A 21,722-nucleotide genomic window follows, 5' to 3' on the forward strand; every position below is an offset into this window, starting at 1 on the left:
GTACCTCCATTACGACAGCTGCCACCCATTCCACATCAAACGGTCCCTTCCCTACAGCCTAGGTCTTCGTGGCAAACGAATCTGCTCCAGTCCGGAATCCCTGAAGCATTACACCAACAACCTGACAACAGCTTTCGCATCCCGCAACTACCCTCCCGACCTGGTACAGAAGCAAATAACCAGAGCAACTTCCTCATCCTCTCAAACCCAGAACCTCCCACAGAAGAACCACAAAAGTGCCCCACTTGTGACAGGATACTTTCCGGGACTGGATCAGATTCTGAATGTGGCTCTCCAGCAGGGATACGACTTCCTAAAATCCTGCCCAGAAATGAGATCCATCCTTCATGAAATCCTCCCCACTCCACCAAGAGTGTCTTTCCGCCGTCCACCTAACCTTCGTAACCTCTTAGTTCATCCCTATGAAATCCCCAAACCACCTTCCCTACCCTCTGGCTCCTACCCTTGTAACCGCCCCCGGTGTAAAACCTGTCCCATGCACCCTCCCACCACCACCTACTCCAGTCCTGTAACCCGGAAGGTGTACACGATCAAAGGCAGAGCCACGTGTGAAAGCACCCACGTGATCTACCAACTGACCTGCCTACACTGTGACGCATTCTATGTGGGAATGACCAGCAACAAACTGTCCATTCGCATGAATGGACACAGGCAGACAGTGTTTGTTGGTAATGAGGATCACCCTGTGGCTAAACATGCCTTGGTGCACGGCCAGCACATCTTGGCACAGTGTTACACCGTCCGGGTTATCTGGATACTTCCCACCAACACCAACCTATCCGAACTCCGGAGATGGGAACTTGCCCTTCAGTATATCCTCTCTTCTCGTCATCCGCCAGGCCTCAATCTCCGCTAATTTCAAGTTGCCGCCACTCATACCTCACCTGTCTTTCAACAACTTCTTTGCCTCTACACTTCTGCCTCGACTGACATCTCTGCCCAAACTCTTTGTCTTTAAATATGTCTGCTTGTGTCTGTATGTGTGGATGGACATGTGCGTGTGTGCGAGTGTATACCTGTCCTTTTTTCCCCCTAAGGTAAGTCTTTCCGCTCCCGGGATTGGAATGACTCCTTACCCTCTCCTCTAAAACCCACTTCCTTTCGTCTTCCCCTCTCCTTCCCTCTTTCCTGATGAGGCAACAGTTTGTTGCGAAAGCTTGAATTTTTTGTGTGTATGTTTGTGTTTGTTTGTGTGTCTGTCGACCTGCCAGCACTTTCATTTGGTAAGTCACATCATCTTTGTTTTTAGATATATAATTAGACTTTCTATTATTTTAGATTGTTCTACATTTTATCTTAATGCAATTTCAAAAAAGCATGGGAAACAGACAATACTAAAGTTACACACTGCCCTTGAGCACAAGGCACACACTGCAATATGAGCACAAGGCACACACTGCAATATCAGTTACCTGGTTTGCTTAGACTTATAAGGAAGAAATTTCAATGCCAGTTTAGAACCAGTGATGTAAACTAAACATTTACCAAAACTCACCTACACTTACGGCAACAATAGACCAGAGGCTCAGGTCTAACGGTGATTAAACCCGGATCTGGCTTCACAACATCTGCACAGCTTTTTGGCAATATCTTGACTGTAACAATTTTCTCTTGTTATGTTGTACCCCAAATCAAACAAGTAAGGAAACTATTTTAGGTTGAATTCATACTAGATTCTTAAGAAGGCTGAAATGTGGTACAGTGGAACTTTGTTTACCTGGACCTCATTAACTGGATTAAAGGCAACAATCTGTGACAACAACGATTAAATTTAAATTCAACCGAGTGCTATATACAGATCCTGGCTATGTGTCAATTAACAAGTTGACTCTGAGCTGTAAAGTACTGTATTGTCCTATTTGTTGAGAGTGTAAACTGGCAACAAAGAAAAAGGAAGTTGTAGTGTCTGTGGACAAAAATTTACATGAACTGTATAGGATGGATAAAGGAAAACTGTTGAAAAACATTGCTGCTGAATTTGTCATGAAGCATTTGCAAAGATTTCAGTATGCTCAGACATGCTGTGAAAAAACAATGACATTGGTTACAGTGTGATTTCTGATGATGAAATTATTGCCATTTGTTTATCTGCAAACAAAGATAACAGAGATGGTGGATTACCTGATGGAAATGGTGCTCACTCTAAAGGCATTATGACACACATGTAGGCAACAACACAGTTGGTCAAAATAATGATTTATTTCCATGACCATGAAGATTTGCTCCTTGATTTAGTCCTACAAGACTACACGTGTAAAAAAAACTCTTTAGCTGAACTGATGCTGGTGAAATCCCTACATTACGATGCTGCATGTAGGTGACATACAGATATGGCTCAAAAGAAATTTATTATTTCAGTGTATAAATCTCACGATTTTTTTCCTCGATATCTAGTTGTATGCAGTTCACTTGCAGGCCTCTGGTCCTCCTGCACTGGTACATTTAGGTTTGGAGTGTATAGTACAAAAGGACTCACTAATCTCGCTTTATTTGCTCTCCACAATGATGAGATTTAACACAACCTGTTATGTAAAAATACTTTATTCCATAATACACAAGACGCTACTCCACAGTACTTTACAAACTGTACATTTCTATCTGCTGTAGTGCTTGGCTGGCCAAGATATACTTCTGTTCACTATGGTATCTCCAGGACACTCGATGTATCTGCTCTTAATGGCCACTTGGCAGAACTTGCATGTATATAAAACCTGGAAAGTCCAGTTCCATACATCTGAAGTTACAATATTCCCAGACAAGGAGAAGGTTATACTGTAGAAGGTGACCTATCCAGTTTGCAACATGCCACTAGATGGCACTTGGAGGGTGCAAAGTGAGTTATGGAACTCAACATACTCCCACTCTTAGATCAGATTCATTCCATAGACCAAAAAATGAGATGATTCTTCTGGGTGTGGAACATGTCAGAAAGTACGATATAAAACATTCGAATATAATACTTACTACCCTTATCATTTGTCAGGAGATCGTCAAACAGATGAATACATTACAATAAACTGGAACTGCTAATATTTACAGAATACACAGTCAGGATGAAACATAGTTATGCACTTTTAATAAATTCATTTTACACAAAAATCTACTCTTGACTGTTTTGACCAAGTGCTCTCAAAACTGAAATCTAACAGACATTTTTACTCAAGCAGGTCTAACAGTCTTTGTTAAGATTTTCATCTATAGAGTAGAACGAGTTGCCCATCAAAAAGTCTTTCAAACTCTGTTTAAACCGTGCTTTAACTGAAACCAAGATATTAATAATTGCTGGCAATTTATCGAAAATGGGGTTCCTGAATATTGGACCACTTTATGGACCAAGGTAAGTGATTTTAGGTCTTTATGTAGATTGTTCTTATTCCTCGTACTGACACTATGTATTGAGCTATTGGTTGGAAATAGATATATATTACTTGCAACAAATTTCATTAAGGAATAAATATACTGAGAAGCAGTGGTCAGAATACAAAGTTCCTTGAACAGGTTTCTATTAGATGTTCTCGAATTTACACCACAAGTGATACTTAGTACACACTTTTGCGTGCTAAAAACTTTTGCTTGGTTTGATGTGTTATCCCACGTATGACATAACAGAATGAAAGTAAGCAAAGTATGCAAGTTCTTTTTATATTTATTTTTCCTACATCTGACATCATTCTCACTGCAAATACAGACTTGTTTAGGCACTTCGGCAATTCTGTGGTATGCCCTTCCAAACTGAATTTATTATTGAGTTGTAATCCCAGAAATTTAACACTGCCAACCTCTTCAATCTGCATGTCTTCATATGATGTACACATGCTGGAAGGAAATCTCTTGCAGATTCTGAACTGCATATAGTGGGTCTTTTCAAAGTTTAATGACAGTGAATTAGCTTTAAATCAATTGTTAATGTCAGTGAAAATTTGATTAGCAGAAATCTGCACTTGACTAGCTACTTATTGCAATGTTTGTATTGTCTGCAAACAAAACAAACTTAGCATCTGGCAATGTAACAGATTTACGTACACAAGAAAAAGCAAAGGACCCTAGATGGAACCTTGAGGAATATCATATGTAATTAATTCCCAATCAAACGAAGACAGACTGCTTACTGAACAGGCATTTCACAATGACAACCTTTGTTTCTGGTTGGTTAGAGAAGACTCAAACCATTTCGTAGACTTACCAGTGACACCATAATATTCCAATGAGACTTCTCATTTTACGAGATAAATATAAATTTAATGAGCAACAAATGAAAATATCAATCCCAAACAAGGAAAACAATACAAATGAATATCACTAGATACAAAATCAGAGCACATAAAAATAAAATACAACATTTAGGCTACACAAAAAGTAACAAAATATTACTGTCAGAACACATACAAAACATGAAAAATATTAACAATTAAAAAGGGAGGGGGGTGAGAGACAGAGGGAGAGGGGGGGAGGGGGGAGGGAGGAAGGGAGGGAGGGGGGAAGAGATGGGGAGAAGGATGGGAAGAGGGGGAGGGGAGGGGGGAGGGGGAGAGGGGGAGAGGGGGAGAGGGGGAGAGGGGGAGAGGGGGGAGAGGGGGGAGAGGGGGGAGAGGGGGGAGAGGGGGAGAGGGGGGAGAGGGGGGAGAGGGGGGGAGAGGGGGGAGAGGGGGGGAGAGGGGGGGAGAGGGGGGAGAGGGGGAGAGGGGGGAGAGGGGGGAGAGGGCGGAGAGGGGGAGAGGGGGAGAGGGGGAGAGAGATTATTATTGGGAGGGAGGGAGAGGGGGGGGAAGAGATGGGGGAGTGGGAGAGGGAAGGGGAGAGGGGGGGAGGGGAGGGGGAGAGGGGGGAGGGGAGGGGGAGAGGGGGGAGGGGAGGGGGAGAGAGAGAGAGAGAGAGAGAGAGAGAGAGAGAATATTATTGTCACACTGCATAAGAGACATGAAGAGTACTTAACATTTAGGCCAGAAAAAGCAAGAAAAATATTACTGCATGAATATGGCGGTTAAGAAATTAATGCTGACAATAGTCACTCGATCCACAAGTGAAAATTTACAGTTTCTCAAGCTGAGATTGTGTCGTATGATTTGCTGCTGTAAATAGCAATTAGGTGATGGGCTTCTATTGTTTACCACCACACAAATGAGATGGAACACATAACTGATTCACTGCTAAGGCAGAAGAGACAGTTTTGCTGTAGGTCTCTTAATCTGTCCATTAGCAGTTTTTACTATCACTACACGCACACATTTGTCATGATTGGGAAACAGCTGCTCGACGACACCCAGCATCCACACCAAGGGAGGCAAGGATACGTCTTGGTCAGAACATGAATGCCAATCCAGGGCTGCATTGCTCCCTCTGATGTGCATTTACTGCATTGCTACAGCTGATGCAAGTATTCAATAGATCACCTCTTCCAAGAGGACTGATGCAGCTGCTCTGTGCAAACTGTTTGCAGGAATCTTAAGGACAGAGGGTTCAGGATTGGCACAAACAGCTGTCCAATTAGAAAATGCCCATGACTGAGAGCAGATGGAGAATCTATGTCATGAGAGAGAGCACACAATGGCCTTGAATTTAAACACACTTCTACCCAAGTTAACAATGTACTCAGGTCTTCATATGTCAATACTGTGTTGCCAATGACACGTTTGAGATGTGACTTCATACATTTGAGCCCTGCTTCCCACAGTCCACCAAAATAAGGAGCATGAGGTCGAGTAAAATTCCAAGTGATATCCTCTGAGGTTGAAAAGTTCACCACACTCATCTGTAGCATCACAGCAGAAAAAAAGTTTAAGTTCATTGTGTGCACCTAGACATGTAGTACCACTATTACCATACATGTGAGAAGGTTTCACTCTTCTCACAATGAATCTGCTCAGGACAGCCAGACATGAGTTCATTACTAAGTCACTAACTAACTATAGGTGGATGGCTTTGGTTGTCATACATAAAAATAAAGCAATATAGGCCTTGGTAGTAACTGTACACCATCTTCCACCATGCTTCACAATAACAGGGCCTACATAATCCACTACACAAAACTGAAAGGATGAGACTGGTTTACTCTAGATGTTGGTAGTTGACCCACAAGTTGAACTGCAACCTAGGACTTATACCTAAAGCATTTCAAACATTTCCCGATGATGCTTCTAACTGTTCTGCCCATTGGGAATCCAAAACGTCTTATGGAACATAGACAGCGAAAGCTGTGACTCAGAATACAACTGATTTTCATGTTCATACACAGTGAGAATTTTTGTCAAATGATCTCATGTAGTATCATAATAGGATGTCACTCATCATACGGTACATTAACATTCATCAACCTTCCTCCCACTCATAAAATACCTTCTGGATCAATGAACCGGTGCAAATCTTCTAATTTGCTATTATGTGGAACAGAGGCATTGACCTTCAGCAAAGTGATCTCACTGCCACATTCACCATGTTGAACTACGCCAAAGGCTCTTTTGATATCATTTTGGCATTCTTGTGAGGTGACTGGGCCAGTTATTCTGTCTGCTTGTTGCAACCTATTCTTGTTAGAAAACCTCAGTGCATAAGCCAAAACCCTGTTGGTTTTCTTGAATAAAGAATATTTACACAGCAATTCATCATCAAGCTTAATGACAGATGCCAAGGATACTTGGACACACATTCTTTCTGGTGTATCTTCTACCACAAGTAAAGGTCAACTGCTGTAGTCCAGGTCATAGTTTGATAGCCATGAAGGGCCAGACCACCACTGTGGGACTAATGCCACATGATAAGCTATCAGCAGGGCTGTCTTCTGATTTAACATGTCTCCAACTAGAAACTGTCTCAGTCCTAAATTTCACAGACCCTGTTGGCAACAAAAGTTTTCCAGTGACTAGGACTATGTTGCCGGCAATAGAGAACTATTGTGGAGCCCATCCACAGATGTACAACACTATTTTTTATGACGTCTAAGACAATTTCCACCTTGCAAATGAGTTGAGCAAAAAGCAGTGCACCACATGATTCCAGTCATGGTAGTGTGTGTTGTCCGACAGGTGCAAAACGAGATTTGGCTGCAGCCAACGAAACTACAACATCGTTACTGTGAAGAACATATCCGATACATACACAAGCACCATATAGCAACTGTGAAGCATCACAAAAGATGGATTTTTAGTTTATCATATTGACGACAGGGAATGATCTTACTTCTATTCAAAATATCATTTACGGAAGGCAACTACACATAAAGGGCACGCCATTCATTAACTGGGTTGGATGGAAGAGTTTCACCCCAATCAAGACTTAGTTGCCCCAAGTACTGTCTGAACAGCTTGCACATTATGACTGCTGGACCCAGAAGTCCTAGTGGGTCAAAAATAGATGCTATTGTAGACATAACATTATGCTTGCTAATCTTTAAGCACTGATGATTTTTCAACTGTACACGGCACTGAAATGTGTCAGAGTTAGGGTGCCATAAGATTCCTAAAGTTTTATGGCTTCTTCGGCAGTGAGATTACAAGGCAAATATGTTTCTCTTGTCCCGCACTGGAATTTGTTCCATAACTTTGTAACTATTGGATTACAAGGCAAATATGTTTCTCTTGTCCCGCACTGGAATTTGTTCCATAACTTTGTAACTATTGGAATGCCATTTCCTCAGTGAAAATTCCCCAAAAGCAGATAGTTGGGTCACCAAAGAAGTCTTTCACATAGCAGCTACACAACAAAGTTTATGATGCCACTAGAAACCTGTCCTGAGCTTCCACAGCCAACTGTTGTAGATATGTAGTCACAAGAAAGGCTGCAGGAGCAGTTCCATAAGTGACTGTAAGTAATTTATATTCCGGCATTGGTTTAGATGGCGATTCGCACCACTGAATTCTCTGCAGTTTCCTATCATCAGCATGGAGACAGAGAGACCTGTTGATACATTTTTGCTAGGTCATCTGACAGACTCACATTAATTTTATAATATGGGACAATAAATCTGGTTGGATAGTGGGACCAACCATCCTCCATGAGTCATAGTTCAATACACGAATGTGGCATATTCCCTTTTCAGATTCAGTTACCTTTTAAATCTCTGCTCAAGATGGTCCAGTCATCGAGAGGCCTTGTTGTCATGATTCACCTAAGGGTTAACAGTCAAGTTCCACTAGGTCCCAAAACCTTCGCAGTTTGGTGACTAGATTGTAACCAATAACAAAGCACGTGGCCACTGTAAGAGGAGGCATGATGCATGAAACTGAAGTAATTCTACCAGATAAAATCCAGCCACATTTAGTTTCAATCAGTCATGGTGATTTGGTTTCTCCAACATTTCTCTACATACAACATTGATGAAAATCTCAGCACCAAGAATTAAATGTACTATGACAGGCTTGTTGAATTCGGAATCAGCAACTGGTAGATCAAGTGGGACATTCCAAAATCTTATGCCTATATTGCTTGCTGGTAAGTCACTGGTGACATTGTCCACAAATAGCATAACTAGTTCTAATATGAAAGTTGCTAAACCTAGATGACACTTCAACAATATATGTATAAGACACTGAGTCTGCAAAGGCATTGTTTATGCCATTCACAGAATATTACTATTTCATTTCAATTTTAATTTATATGCCATGTTCTTAGATATAAAAGACAGCTGGATTGCACTACCTAGCAGCACTCTACAAGACTGCTGCCAACTCATGCCGCCTTTAATGTTGACAACAGCAGTTGCCAACAAAGTATCACAGTTTATGTGAGACCTCACCTCTGTAGGCTTCCAGATTCACAATTCTGTCTATCCTTTGAATTAGCTGACTTGTGGAGCAATAGCAGTACATTGTGCCTTCATTTAGAGGTCTTATAAGGAGAAACCTCACATTTATTTGAGAAGTTACCAGGGCATGTGCACAAGAGCAAAGCTTATTTCTTGTTACAAATGTCTGTTGCTAATCGATATTTAGTGCTTGAAAGCCCTTGCATTTGCTGATGGCATGAGATTCATTATAAAATTGACATGCCTCCTCAGCTTCTACATCTACATCTACATTTATACTCCGCAAGCCACCCAATGCTGTGTGGCAGAGGGCACTTTACATGCCACTATCATTACCTAACTTTCCCGTTCCAGTCGCGTATGGTTCTCGGGAAGAACAACTGCCGGAAACCCTCCGTGCGTGCTCGAATCTCTCTAATTTCACATTTGTGATCTCCTCGGGAGGTATAAGTAGGGGGAAGCAATATATTCGATACCTCATCCAGAAATGCACCCTCTCGAAACCTGGACAGCAAGCTACACCGCGATGCAGAGCACCTCTCTTGCAGAGTCTGCCACTTGAGTTTGCTAAACATCTCTGTAACGCTATCACGCTTACCAAATAACCCTGTGACAAAATGCACCACTCTTCTTTGGATCTTCTCTATCTCCTCCGTCAACCCGACCTGGTACGGATCCCACACCGATGAACAATACTCAAGTATAGGTCGAATGAGTGTTTTGTAAGCCACCTCGTTTGTTGATGGACTACATTTTCTAAGGACTCTCCCAATGAATCTCAACCTGGCACCTGCCTTACCAACAATTAATTTTATATGATCATTCCACTTCAAATTGTTCCGTACACATACTCCCACATATTTTACAGAAGTAACTGCTACCAGTGTTTGTTCCGCTATCATATAATCATACAATAAAGGATTCTTCTTTCTATGTATTCGCAATACATTACATTTGTCTATGTTAAGGGTCAGTTGCCACTCCCTGCACCAAGTGCCTATCTGCTGCAGATCTTCCTGCATTTTGCTGCAATTTTCTAATGCTGCAACTTCTCTGTATACTACAGCATCATCTGCAAAAAGCCGCATGGAACTTCCGACACTACATACTAGGTTCAGCTTTTTTTTTAAGCAGATGAGCCTTCCTGGCATGCCCTGTTTGATTTGAGTTACTGGTATTTCCTTGCAGATCCTTAGAAGTGATGTCCCTGAAGCCAATCAAATCAAGAGCCTGACCCTTTTTTTCTAAAAAGACACCGATCAGCTCAAGAGCCTGACTTTCTTTTCTAAAAAGTCTATTAGTTGATTCTAAGTGGTGAACATGGACACACACATTTTTGCCCCGCCCCCCCCCCCCCCCCCCCTCATGACAGTCGGTAGGTCACATAGCAGCCAGAATTGCTTCCAAACGAATGACTTCATGTAGTAGAATGTCAGGTTTAAGAGCCTCCAAGGCCTTCAAATGGCTACACACGATTGATTAATTGCCTGTAACAGGTTGCCATGCCATGATCGACTGCATACAAGGTCAACAAAGCCTTTGCATGTCTGGCTGCAATTATTTTTGTATTATCATACAGCCCTCCTGGTTAGCCGTGCGGTCTAACATACTGCCTTCCGGGTGGGAAGGCGTGCTGGTCCCCGGCATGAATCCGCCTGGTGGATTAGCGTTGATGTCCGGTGAGATGACCAGTCTGTGGATGGTTTTTAAGGCGGTTTTCCATCTGCCTCAGCGAATGCGGGCTGGTTCCCCTTTTTCCACCTCAGTTACACTATTTCAGCGACTGCTGCGAAAACTACACTGAGGTGACAAAAGTCTTGGGATACATCCTAATATTGTGGCATAGAGCAGCAACTTCATGTGGGATGGACTCCACAAGTCATTGGAAGTCTTCTGCAGAAATATTGAGCCATGATGCCTCTACAGCCGTCCATAATTGTGAAAGTGTTGTCGGTGCAGGATTTTGCGCACAAACTGACCTCTCAATTAAGTCCCATAAATGTTCGAAGGGTTTCATGCCGGGCAATCTGGGTGACCAAATCATTCACTTGAACTGTCCAGAATGTTCTGACATTGCACATTGTCATCCTCAAAAACTCTATCATTGTTTGGGATCGTGAAGTCCGTGAATGACTGCAAATGGTCTCCAACCAGTTGAACATAACCATTTCCAGTCAATGATCAGTTCAATTGGACCGGAGGACCCAATCCATTCTCTGTACACACAGTCCACATCATTATGGAGCCACCACCAGCTTACAAAGTGCCTCGTTGACAACTTGGGCACCTGGTTTCATGGGGTCTGTGCCACACACTAACCCTACCATCAACTCTTAGCAACTGAAATAAGGACTCACCTGACCAGGCCATAGTTTTCCTGTCATATAGGATTCAATCGATATGGTGACGAGCTCAGCAGAGGTATTTCAGGCGATGTTGTGCTGTTAACAAAAGCACTCACATCGGTCGTCTGTTACCATAGCCCATTAATGCCACATTTTACCACGATGTCCTAATGGATATGTTCGTAGTACATCCCACATTGGTTTATGCGGTTATTTCATGTAGTGTTGGTTGTCTGTTACCACTAACAGCTCTACACAAAGGCTGCTGCTGCTCTCGGTTGTTAAGTGAAGACCGTAGTGAGAGGTACTGCCTGGAATTTGATATTCTCGACACTGTGGGTTTCGGGATACTGAATTCCCTAACAATTTTCGAAATGGAATGTGCAACGCATCTAGCTCCAAATGCCATTGTGTGTTCAGACTCTTAATTCCCATTGTGTGGCCATAATCACGTTGGAAACCTTTTCACATTAATCCCCTGAGTACAAATGACAGATCTGCTAATACACTGCTTTTGTATGCAATACTGCCGTCATCTGTACATGTGCATATTGCTACTGAAGACTTTTGTCCCCTCAGTGTATTTCCACTTGTTATGTAAAAATACTTTATTCCATAGTATAAAAAGCGCTAGTGCATACTACTTTACAAATCTCACACTTCTGCCTGCTGCAGTGCTTGGTTGGCCAAGACATACTACCATTCATAATTGTGTCTCCAGGCTACCTGTTATTCTAACAGATGGCAAGAAACAATGGATTCCACTCACTGCAGCACTTGCCAGGCTGACACATCCAGTTGCTCGCTGTAGTGTCTCCAAGGTAACCTTTTCTCTAATATTATAACAATGCACTCTGCTCACTGATGTGCTTGCCTGGCTGACACACGTCTGCTCACTGCAAATTCTCCAAGGTAACTGACAATTTCTGCTCACCGTGGTCCTCAGCAATACCTGCCTGCCCTAAACAAGAGGACAGGTATGCACTCACAAATGCAGTTTCAAAGTTCCTGGTAGGGAGCAGTTTATACTGGCAAAGCTAATCAGTCCAGTTTACTAAATTAGGCACTAGACATCACTAGGAGTGGCAAAGTGAGCTATGGAGATCAACACCAGTCAGCATTACATGGAAATAATATGTAATTTTTGTCTTTACATAAAAAATAAATATAACGTGTTTATAGCATTCAACCCATGTCATTCTATTTTTTCCTGATCTCCTGGGTTTCAGGAATTTTGGTCATCTGCATGACCTAAGGTCCCACATATGTGGATAAATGAAGTTTCACTGTATCTCTTACTCATGTGTCCTAAGAATGCACTGTAACCAACTAAGGACTATATACATTCATCATACATAATTGTGTCAAGTAGTAGAGCAAGTCAGGCCACAATGTCATCGTAATTCATTGTGACTCTTATCAGGCTACAGCAACACCACTTGCTTTTCCTTCACAACTGTGTGCAAGTTTGACATTTGTGTTAGTGACATTCTAGACAGTACCGTTGGTTAATTCAATCATTTAACTGAGATGTTAAACTGTTGCGATAATAAATACAAGGAGAAAGTAAACAAGAAAAACGTGGTTTTTTTCTGTGAACAGTTTAACGGAACAAAGCAAAATTATTATGCTTTTGCTGAGTTGTAAAATTAATTACATAATTTTAATTCATCTGCAACTGTTTGGCAACAGTGGTTTTTCATTATCACCTGGAAAATAATCTACTAAACTCTGCAAAATTATCTTGGTGGCCAGGCATTTCGTCAGAAATACAAACATTTAAGTAGAAACTCAACTGTCTGAAGATCTGCACCATCTTCATCATCAAACAATGGATGACTGTTGGATCGACTCATGTCCCTTATATAGACAGCAATATTAGAATGCAGTCTTACAGAACAAAAGATCAGCTCTGAAGATACCACGTATCTCTCACTTCATTTCACTGGGACACTACAGTAAAAGCAGCAGCAATACTTTGTACATGCACCAGTAGAATTAATAAAAACAGTAGCTACACTCTTAGTGAAGTGAGTAGAAATTATAAAATTTTAGTTCACTCCACGAAGGAAAATTAGGGGAAAATTTTTGCACAGTGCTAGGAGGGAGTGTTCCTAACAACATCCTAAAAATCCTGACTGGTCGGGTGTGAGCATTGGAGTGGGGGTGGGTTTATGGGTCACTGTTTTGGCTTTTCTCTGATAACTCTAAGAGCATGTCTTCTAGCGAGAATGTTTCCCATCACAAAATTAAACTACATAAAATTTCCTACAAAAAAGGTCCTATACATTTTTTTCTGCATTCAGTGGCTGGAAAAACTGCTGATTGTAATGGTATAAAATTAAAGTCTATCTTTATGTGAAGTTGAGCTGTATTAAGAGAGAAATTGTGTTCTGGGGGTGCAACAAGGTGAACGGTGGAAGGTGATGGAGGGAGGAGGAGGAGGGGGGGGGGGGGGGGGGGGGAAGTAGAAGCACAAGGGAGTGTAGGTTGCGGGATTGTGGACATACACTTCCCTCCCTCATAGGTCTGCAAATTGAAGGTCAAGCAGGTCATTCCCACTCTGTCTACTCCACTACGTCACAGGAAGAAACTACAGGGTGTTTCAGAAAGTTTTACAGGCCCTCCACAGCACGACGTATGAATCATTGGTGAGGCAGTGTGCAGATGTGCACAGCGAGTGTTTATTTTAAACAAAATGTGTTAACACTACATGGAATGCAGGTATGAGTTACTAATAACACTAATGCAAGTACTGCATATGGACAAAATCCACACAAATCATTGCACAGTATTCTATACTGCTAGAGGACAAACTGATTCCTAAGTCATACTGTATGGCAGCTGTTGCGTTCTTCTGGGTAAGACAAATTCCCTCACTGTGATCACTGCTCCAGTTCTCTTACATGAGTATACAAAATAACTTCACTGAGCGTCTGTTTATACAGGGTGTTACAAAAAGGTATGGCCAAACTTTCAGGAAACATTCCTCACACACAAAGAAAGAAAATATGTTATGGGGACACGTGTCCGAAAACGCTTACTGTCCATGTTAGAGCTCATTTTATTACTTCTCTTCAAATCATATTAATCGTGGAATGGAAACACACAGCAACAGAACGTACCAGTGTGACTTCAAACACTTTGTTACAGGAAATGTTCAAAATGTCCTCCGTTAGCGAGGATACATGCATCCATCCTCCGTCGCATGGAATCCCTGATGCGCTGATGCAGCCCTGGAGAATGGCATATTGTATCACAGCCGTCCACAATGCGAGCACGAAGAGTCTCTACATTTGGTACCGGGGTTGCGTAGACAAGAGCTTTCAAATGCCCCCATAAATGAAATTCAAGAGGGTTGAGGTCAGGAGAGCGTGGAGGCCACGGAATTGCCTCTACCAATCCATCTGTCACCGAATCTGTTGTTGAGAAGCGATTCTCGTCAGCCCACACATATTGATTGTGAAAATTTACACATTTGCACTGAAATGAGGATTGACACATTGTTAGATGAACCATTCGCAGAAGTGTACCCGTGGAGGCCAATCAGCTGCTGATAGTGCCTGCACATGCTGTACATGGTACGGAAACAACTGGTTCTCCCGTAGCACTCTCCATACAGTGACGTGGTCAACGTTACCTTGTACAGCAGCAACTTCTCTGATGCTGACATTAGGATTATAGTCAACTGCACAAAGAATTGCCTCGTCCATTGCAGGTGTCCTCGTCGTTCTAGGTCTTCCCCAGTCGTGAGTCATAGGCTGGAATGTTCCGTGCTCCCTAAGACACCGATCAATTGCTTCGAACGTCTTCCTGTTGGGACACCGTACTGGAAATCTGTCTTGATACAAACGTACCGCGCCACGGCTATTGCCCCGTGCTAATCCATACATCAAATGGGCATCTGCCAACTCCGCATTTGTAAACATTGCACTAACTGCAAAACCACGTTCGTGATGAACACTAACCTGTTGATGCTACCTACTGATGTGCTTGATGCTAGTACTGTAGAGCAATGAGTCGCATGTCAACACAAGCACCGAAGTCAATATTACCTTCCTTCAATTGGGCCAACTGGCGCTGAACCGAGGAAGTACAGTACATACTGACAAAACTAAAATGAGCTCTAACATGGAAATTAAGCGTTTCCGGACACATGTCCACATAACATCTTTTCTTTATTTGTGTGTGAGGAATGTTTCCTGAAAGTTTGACCGTACCTTTTTGTAACACCCTGTATAGTGGAATTATTTTCAATTCATCAAGTGAGTACTTATTTGTAGTTTTTAAGTGAACTGTTATGTGAAAAAGCTCAACTGCTGGAGCTCTCAGCTGTCTGTCACATTGAAAAGCCTTTTCAAAGTGTAACACGCTGTCAATATGTATTTCACAATGTCGATTTCATTGCCTCCACTATCCCTGTCTGGAACACTTTTCACAGCACAAGGTGTATCAAATTCATCATCTCAGACTTGCCTCTCCCAAAATCTGAAGAGGCTTAAATTGTTTCCCTCTGCAATAGAAGTATGTCATCTAGGCGTTTTAGAGCTTCAGATATTTCAACACTAGGTCAAGAAATGGATTACAGCAGATTAATAGTCTGGACTTGAACACTATCTGTACCATTTCTTCAGATCATTCAACCATATTCCTTCTTTGTGACTTATTCACTGATAGCAATGTGTGAGTTATTTTGAGAGAATATATTTTACACATTTTTTAAACCTAAAATCATGTGAGGGCAACTAACTTCCCTATCCAACTCCTGTGAGGACTTAAAATGGTTCTCTCTGAGCAGTAATTTTAGTATAGCCCACAGTCCATCTTGCTTTACTGTGCCTAAGGCCTTGACAAGTCTGTAAAAGCCATACACAATGGATAGCTTTGAACTCTGTACTTCTCTTGCATTAGTTTGGCACTGAAAATTATGCAGGGCATGGTATCATGTAGTCATGAAATACATTCAAAAATCCATCAGTGATTAACAAAAGCTATTTTGCAAACTTAGCTTTAGGTAAGAATACTAATTACAGAAACTTGTTAGAAAGACCACTACATTTCATATGTTATATTTTGTTGTGTTTCTTAAGTTAATTTTTGAGAACTTCCAGCACATTCTCCTTCATTCACAATACATGAAATTGTAAAAAATATGCAGAATCAATAAAAACAAAGGATGCCAAAGTGACAACTATCTGATGACATAATAATTATTTAAAACAATAATAATTTCACTCCAAATGACATGATTACATACCTTTCTTTACATTTTCTGCTGCTATCTGTAGTCTGAAAAGACGAAACTGTAGGTTCTTTTTATCAATTTTCCACCCCATAACATGATAAAGTTGCAGCTGAAGCTGAAATCCTTGATTTGGCATTGTTACATTTCTCTTACTTTTCACTCTGAAACAACACAAATGAGTTAATCATAACTAAATCACAGTTTTCACATAAGTAATTCCAAGTGAAAACATTTAATCACTTGAGCATATTTATTGAGTTTTGAAGCTTTACACATTCACTCACTAAACATATATAGTAAGAAACACAGATTTCAACATAGCTTTATAAATGATATTAGTGAAACTCACAACATGTGGATGATTAGTATCAGTATGTATTGCCAATACAAACACTGCATCAAAATTTATGAAATTACATAAAATATTTTACTGTAAAAATGCTCATGAACAAGACATTTTGAATCACGAACAAATATTCCACTTATGTTCTGTAGGAATTTTGTTATTACGCATGCAGCAATTACATGTCCATTTATTATATTACTTCAAAGCAATGAGAAAAATCGAGAGAATCTGAAAATCCTGAGAAACTGAAAGAGTGGTACACCTACAGCTATATGACTACCCTGTAACCCAAACTTACATCTTGGTACAGGGTTCACAGAATCACTTTCAGATTATTTCTCAACCATTCAATTTTCAAATAGCAGGTGAGGAAAAATGAATACCAAAATCTTTCCGTGTGAGCTCCGATTTCTGTTATTTTATGACAGTGGGCATTTCTCCTTATGTAGGTGAGAATCCACAAAATATTTTTGCATTTGAAGGATAAAGTTGGTGATTGAAATTTCATGCAAAGGTCTTGCTGCAACAAAAAACATCTTTGTTTTATTGATTGCCATCTGAACTCTTGTATCATACCATAACACACTCTCCTCTATTTTGTGACAAACCAAAATGAGCTGTCCTTATTTGAACTTTTTCATTGTCCTCCATCAATCCTATCTGGTAAGGATCCCAAATCGGGTATCAGTCAATATTCTGGAAGAAGACAGACAAGTACAGCAGACATTGTCGAAGTTCTTCTTACATCCATCTTCCCCACAGTGAGCACAAGTGATTTCTTTCCTGGTGTAGGGTTATAATAATGATATTTGTTGCTGTGGTGGACTACTACATAGTCCTTAATAGCTATATACCTTTTGTCGTTGAGAAGGACTTTGCTCATGTCGGGTCCTACCTCTATTATGAGATGAACTACTTTCCTTCCTTTTGGTCCAGTTTTACATTCTGGAATAAACGGAGTCAAAATGATCCCTTTCATGTCCCCTTCAAAGTTCTGTGCATACACAATCTCCTTTAGTTGCAGCACCTCCATGTCTGAAGGGACATTGTAAGTTATAATGGAAGGGTTTATTTTTTGCGGTAGTTCGCAAGTGAGGCTCTTGCATAGTTGTATTATTCATTAATCCTGCAGTATCATCTTATGAAGCTGTTTTCACAATAACTGTATTTTTCATTCTATCCATCTGTTTTACGCAGATCTGCTTGTTTGTCCTCATTTGTACAAGACTTTACAAAAATAGTATTACTCTGTTTCTTAATTGCTATGTTAATTTTGTCAGTTACATTTTCTCATTTCTCTGCAGCACTTGTCTAGCCACAACACTGGTACGAGGTGTACTTATTTTCTTTATTTGGCTCTCAGGCCCTCATTTTCCTATTTGACTTGCTGTAATTTCGTTGTTGTGATAACTTATGAATTGCCCACAAGGCGATCATTTTCTTCATTTCTTCTGCCTTAACTGTTTTTTTTTTTTTTTTTTTAGATCCAGAGATCACTTTATCAATAAACTCCATAATTTCCTCCAAAATGTCGCCCACACTGAGCATGTTCATTAGACCTCTCTGTCGTTTGCCATGAAAAGCTCAGAACAGTAGCTGTACAAAGTCACTAACCTGTCCGCAACACACACCACAAGCCACACTGCATCAGCAGGGCCGGGTGCCACTAGCCACAGCAGTCAACGCCAGCCTGATCAAACCACTGACGTTGCAAAGTCCGCCCAGTTGTTGCTGATGCCACACCACAGCACACCCGTAGCATGGCCTACTCGCTGGCCCCATAGCCAGTTAACTGGCTTCATCGACCAGGTACTTTCCATTTTAACTTCACATGTCCACATTATTGACTATGTCCAATTGATCACAGCCGAGGAGCTCTTTCATAGAAGACTACCAGTGTACTCATTCTTAGCACTGATAATTATCTCTCAACATCACTTTTAACCATGCAAGTACTGTACTGTCATGGAGCTGATGTTACATTGCTATCATCACGGCCAGCATTCATCATTTATTATATTTGAACCTTGAATTTGTTTCATAATTCTGATCTTAAGAATACTGGTCCATAATTTTGCTGGTCTGTTCTTTCTTTAGGAACTTTGTTATAAATTTTTTTCACAGTTTAATGTTAAAATTTTGACATATAAAATGTTAAAATGTCTTTACTTTGTACATGATCTGACTGCACACACTGTGTATCATCTAGCAACCATTCATTGGAGAACCTCAAAACTATCGCCTAACCTGTGGGGAGGGGGGGGGGGGGGGGTAAAAAAATCTGCACTCCACAAGTTTTCAGCTGCCAGAGTTGCTGCTTCCTCTGTGTAGTGCACCCCTTTCCTTTGACAGGTCCTACAATTCCCCACCCCATAACAAAGGTCAAGAAATCTACAGCCAAGTCTGGCACAGAATAGATTGAGCCTCTAGTTGAGACCCTACATACGACTCCAAACCAAAATATTCCAATCATGAACTGTAAATTGTAATCTCTGCTTGTGCCCACAAGTGAGGCTAGTGGTCTTCACAATTACTGCCAGCTGCCCGAACAAACCGACGATGGCCTCCGAATCAAAGCAACAAGCATCATTTGTGTCAACACAACGTACAACTTGCAGGTGACTGCACCCTCCACCTTCAACACTCACAGGACCCCTTACATATGTGTGGCCCCCAGCAGCCATATCAAGCACAAACTAGACCTCTTTCCAGCACTGGACACTATTTCCCTAAAGGGGTTCTATACAGTACCTAACATTAGAGATCCTGGTAACACAAATCCTCCCCATGTGTCTGCATGGACCCCACTGAAGGAGCAGCCACTTGTCTATTCACAAGGTGTATGGGCAAGGTCATACAGCCACAGTCCCCACATTGATTCTCCATCTTCAGCAATGTGAATGTGTTACCTGCCACTGATTCTGCAGTGAGCGCAGATCCCACACAGTGGGTACACTGGAGGGTGCCTCATTAGCAGAGCCCATGGATGAAATGCGCGACATCTGAGACATCCCATTTGACATGCCAGTTTCTCCGTTGCTGCTACAACCTAAAGCAACAGCTCGCAGAGAGCTGACCACAGCCAACATGCCTCACTGTCTTCAGTTGTTTGCGAACTGCTATACGATGGTGGAGAAAATGGCCACAGGAGGGCGGTGTGTGTGTGTGTGGGGGGGGGGGGAGGGGGGGCGTGCATGTGGGGAGGGCGGGGGGGGTGCATGAGTGTTGTGCGGAGCCTGAGGGGGAGTGGGGGTAGTTTACATCATTTGTTTCATAAGTATTTAGTTCAGACTCATTACTGTTAGACACCAATATTAATAATCCACACAGCACTAATTTGAATTAGCTTCAGGAATTCACAACAAAATATCAACATTTTCATTATCAAGTTCCACAATCACATTATAAAAGCTAAATAGCTTGTTATTATTTCCAATTGGGTACTTACATTTCAAATGCATCATCATAGGAGAGGCAGTACTTCTTCATCATATAAGCGATCACAACTGCTGGGCTTCGAGACATTCCAAAGTAGCTATAACAGAACAAAAACCTGTTTGTTATTGTTGGGATAGGGAGCTCTCGATGAATTTTAAAAAGCTGACGTAGTTCATTGGATGAACTACAATACCTATATAGTCAGTCTCTCTCTCTCTCTCTCTCTCTTTTTTTTTTTTTTTTTTTTTTTTTTAGGGCACAAAACTGCTATGGTCATTAGCGCCTGGTCCGTGACTTAGGAAACAGTAAAAAACCGAAAATGGAAAACAGCAGCAATGGGAACGAAACTCAAAAAATTGGAGAAACTAAAAGTAGAAGGAAGGCTTAAACATCCACTACAGAAAGGGGTTGGTTGTCCCCAAAAAAAGCTTCAAATGACTGACGTCATTTCACTGGCACTAATAAACTCGAGAACGCAATCGGCCGAGCGTGTGTCATCTGCTAAAACTGACGAGATATCAGGCGAAAGCTGTAGACGGGCGTGTAACGGAGTAAAATAGAGGCACTCAATTAAAAGGTGTCTTACCGTCCACAGCTGAGAGCAGTGGGGACAGGGTGGGGGAGGATCGCCGCTTAAAAGATGTCGATGGCTAAAAAGACAGTGCCCTATCCGGAGTCTAGTTTAAATTACCTCCTCCCAACGACGCGTTCGGGAGGAAGAGGTCCAAGCATAAGGAAGAGCTTTCACGTCCCGCAATTTATTATGGGGAAGTGTCGACCAATGTGTGTGCCATAAAAGAACAACGCGATGTCATAAAATGCTCCGTGGATCGGCGAAGAGAATCGATTGAATAGCTGGCCGAAGAAGAGAGACTGCAGCCTTGGACGCTATATCGGCCGCCTCATTTCCACAGATACCAACGTGTCTCGGGAGCCAGAGGAACGCCACCGAGATGCCCCCCAGGTGGAGCAAGCGCAGACAGTCCTGAATCCGGTGGACCAGAGGGTGGACAGGGTAAAGAGCTTGGAAACTGAGGAGAGAGCTGAGAGAATCTGAACAGATAACATACTGTATCCGCTGATGGCGGCGGATGTAGTGGACAGCCTGGAGAACAGCGTAAAGCTCCACAGTATAAACCGAACACTGGTCGGGAAGCAGAAATTGATTTGGGGTGTCGCCAACAATATAGGGGATGAACGGAAGGAAGAGTGCCACAAAGCAGTAGTCTCCTTGATAGTGCAGAATTTATTAGAGGGTGCAGTAGCCCACCAGTTGTTGTTCCATCTCGAGATGAGCAGAGGCCTTAACTGCACCTGCAAATCTGCACCGGGGAGTGTAAAAGTGAATAATGGGAGGGGGGAGGGGGGAGGGAGGAGGAGCAATCGCTTCTCTAGTCACCCAGCCAGTTCATTCCATGGGATGCCCATGACTTGGGATGCAGAAAAAGGCAATACGATTAAGTTCAAGGAGGTCAGGGATAGTATATGTCACCACAGTGTGATACCTCACTGAGAAACCAAGGAAATTCAGGTCCTAAGTAAAATTGCTAAGCGAGTCAAAAGCTTCTATCCAGTCAGTTGTTGATGAGT

General features: G+C 41.9%; 1 protein-coding gene across 1 annotated transcript in view; it reads right to left on the bottom strand.

Moving 5' to 3' along the window:
- Window positions 1-21,722, bottom strand: part of LOC124556567 (dual specificity protein phosphatase MPK-4) — a 134,817-nt gene that overhangs the window by 36,438 nt on the left and 76,657 nt on the right. The window contains exons 5-7 of the mRNA XM_047130522.1: window positions 20,143-20,229; window positions 16,361-16,509; window positions 1,517-1,616 (exon numbers count right to left, since the gene is read on the bottom strand). Of these exons, the coding sequence (XP_046986478.1) occupies window positions 1,517-1,616; window positions 16,361-16,509; window positions 20,143-20,229 (336 nt within the window). The remainder of the gene's footprint in view (window positions 1-1,516; window positions 1,617-16,360; window positions 16,510-20,142; window positions 20,230-21,722) is intronic.

The sequence above is a fragment of the Schistocerca americana genome, chromosome X, assembly GCF_021461395.2.
Source record: "Schistocerca americana isolate TAMUIC-IGC-003095 chromosome X, iqSchAmer2.1, whole genome shotgun sequence".
Classification (NCBI taxonomy): Eukaryota; Metazoa; Arthropoda; class Insecta; order Orthoptera; family Acrididae; genus Schistocerca; species Schistocerca americana.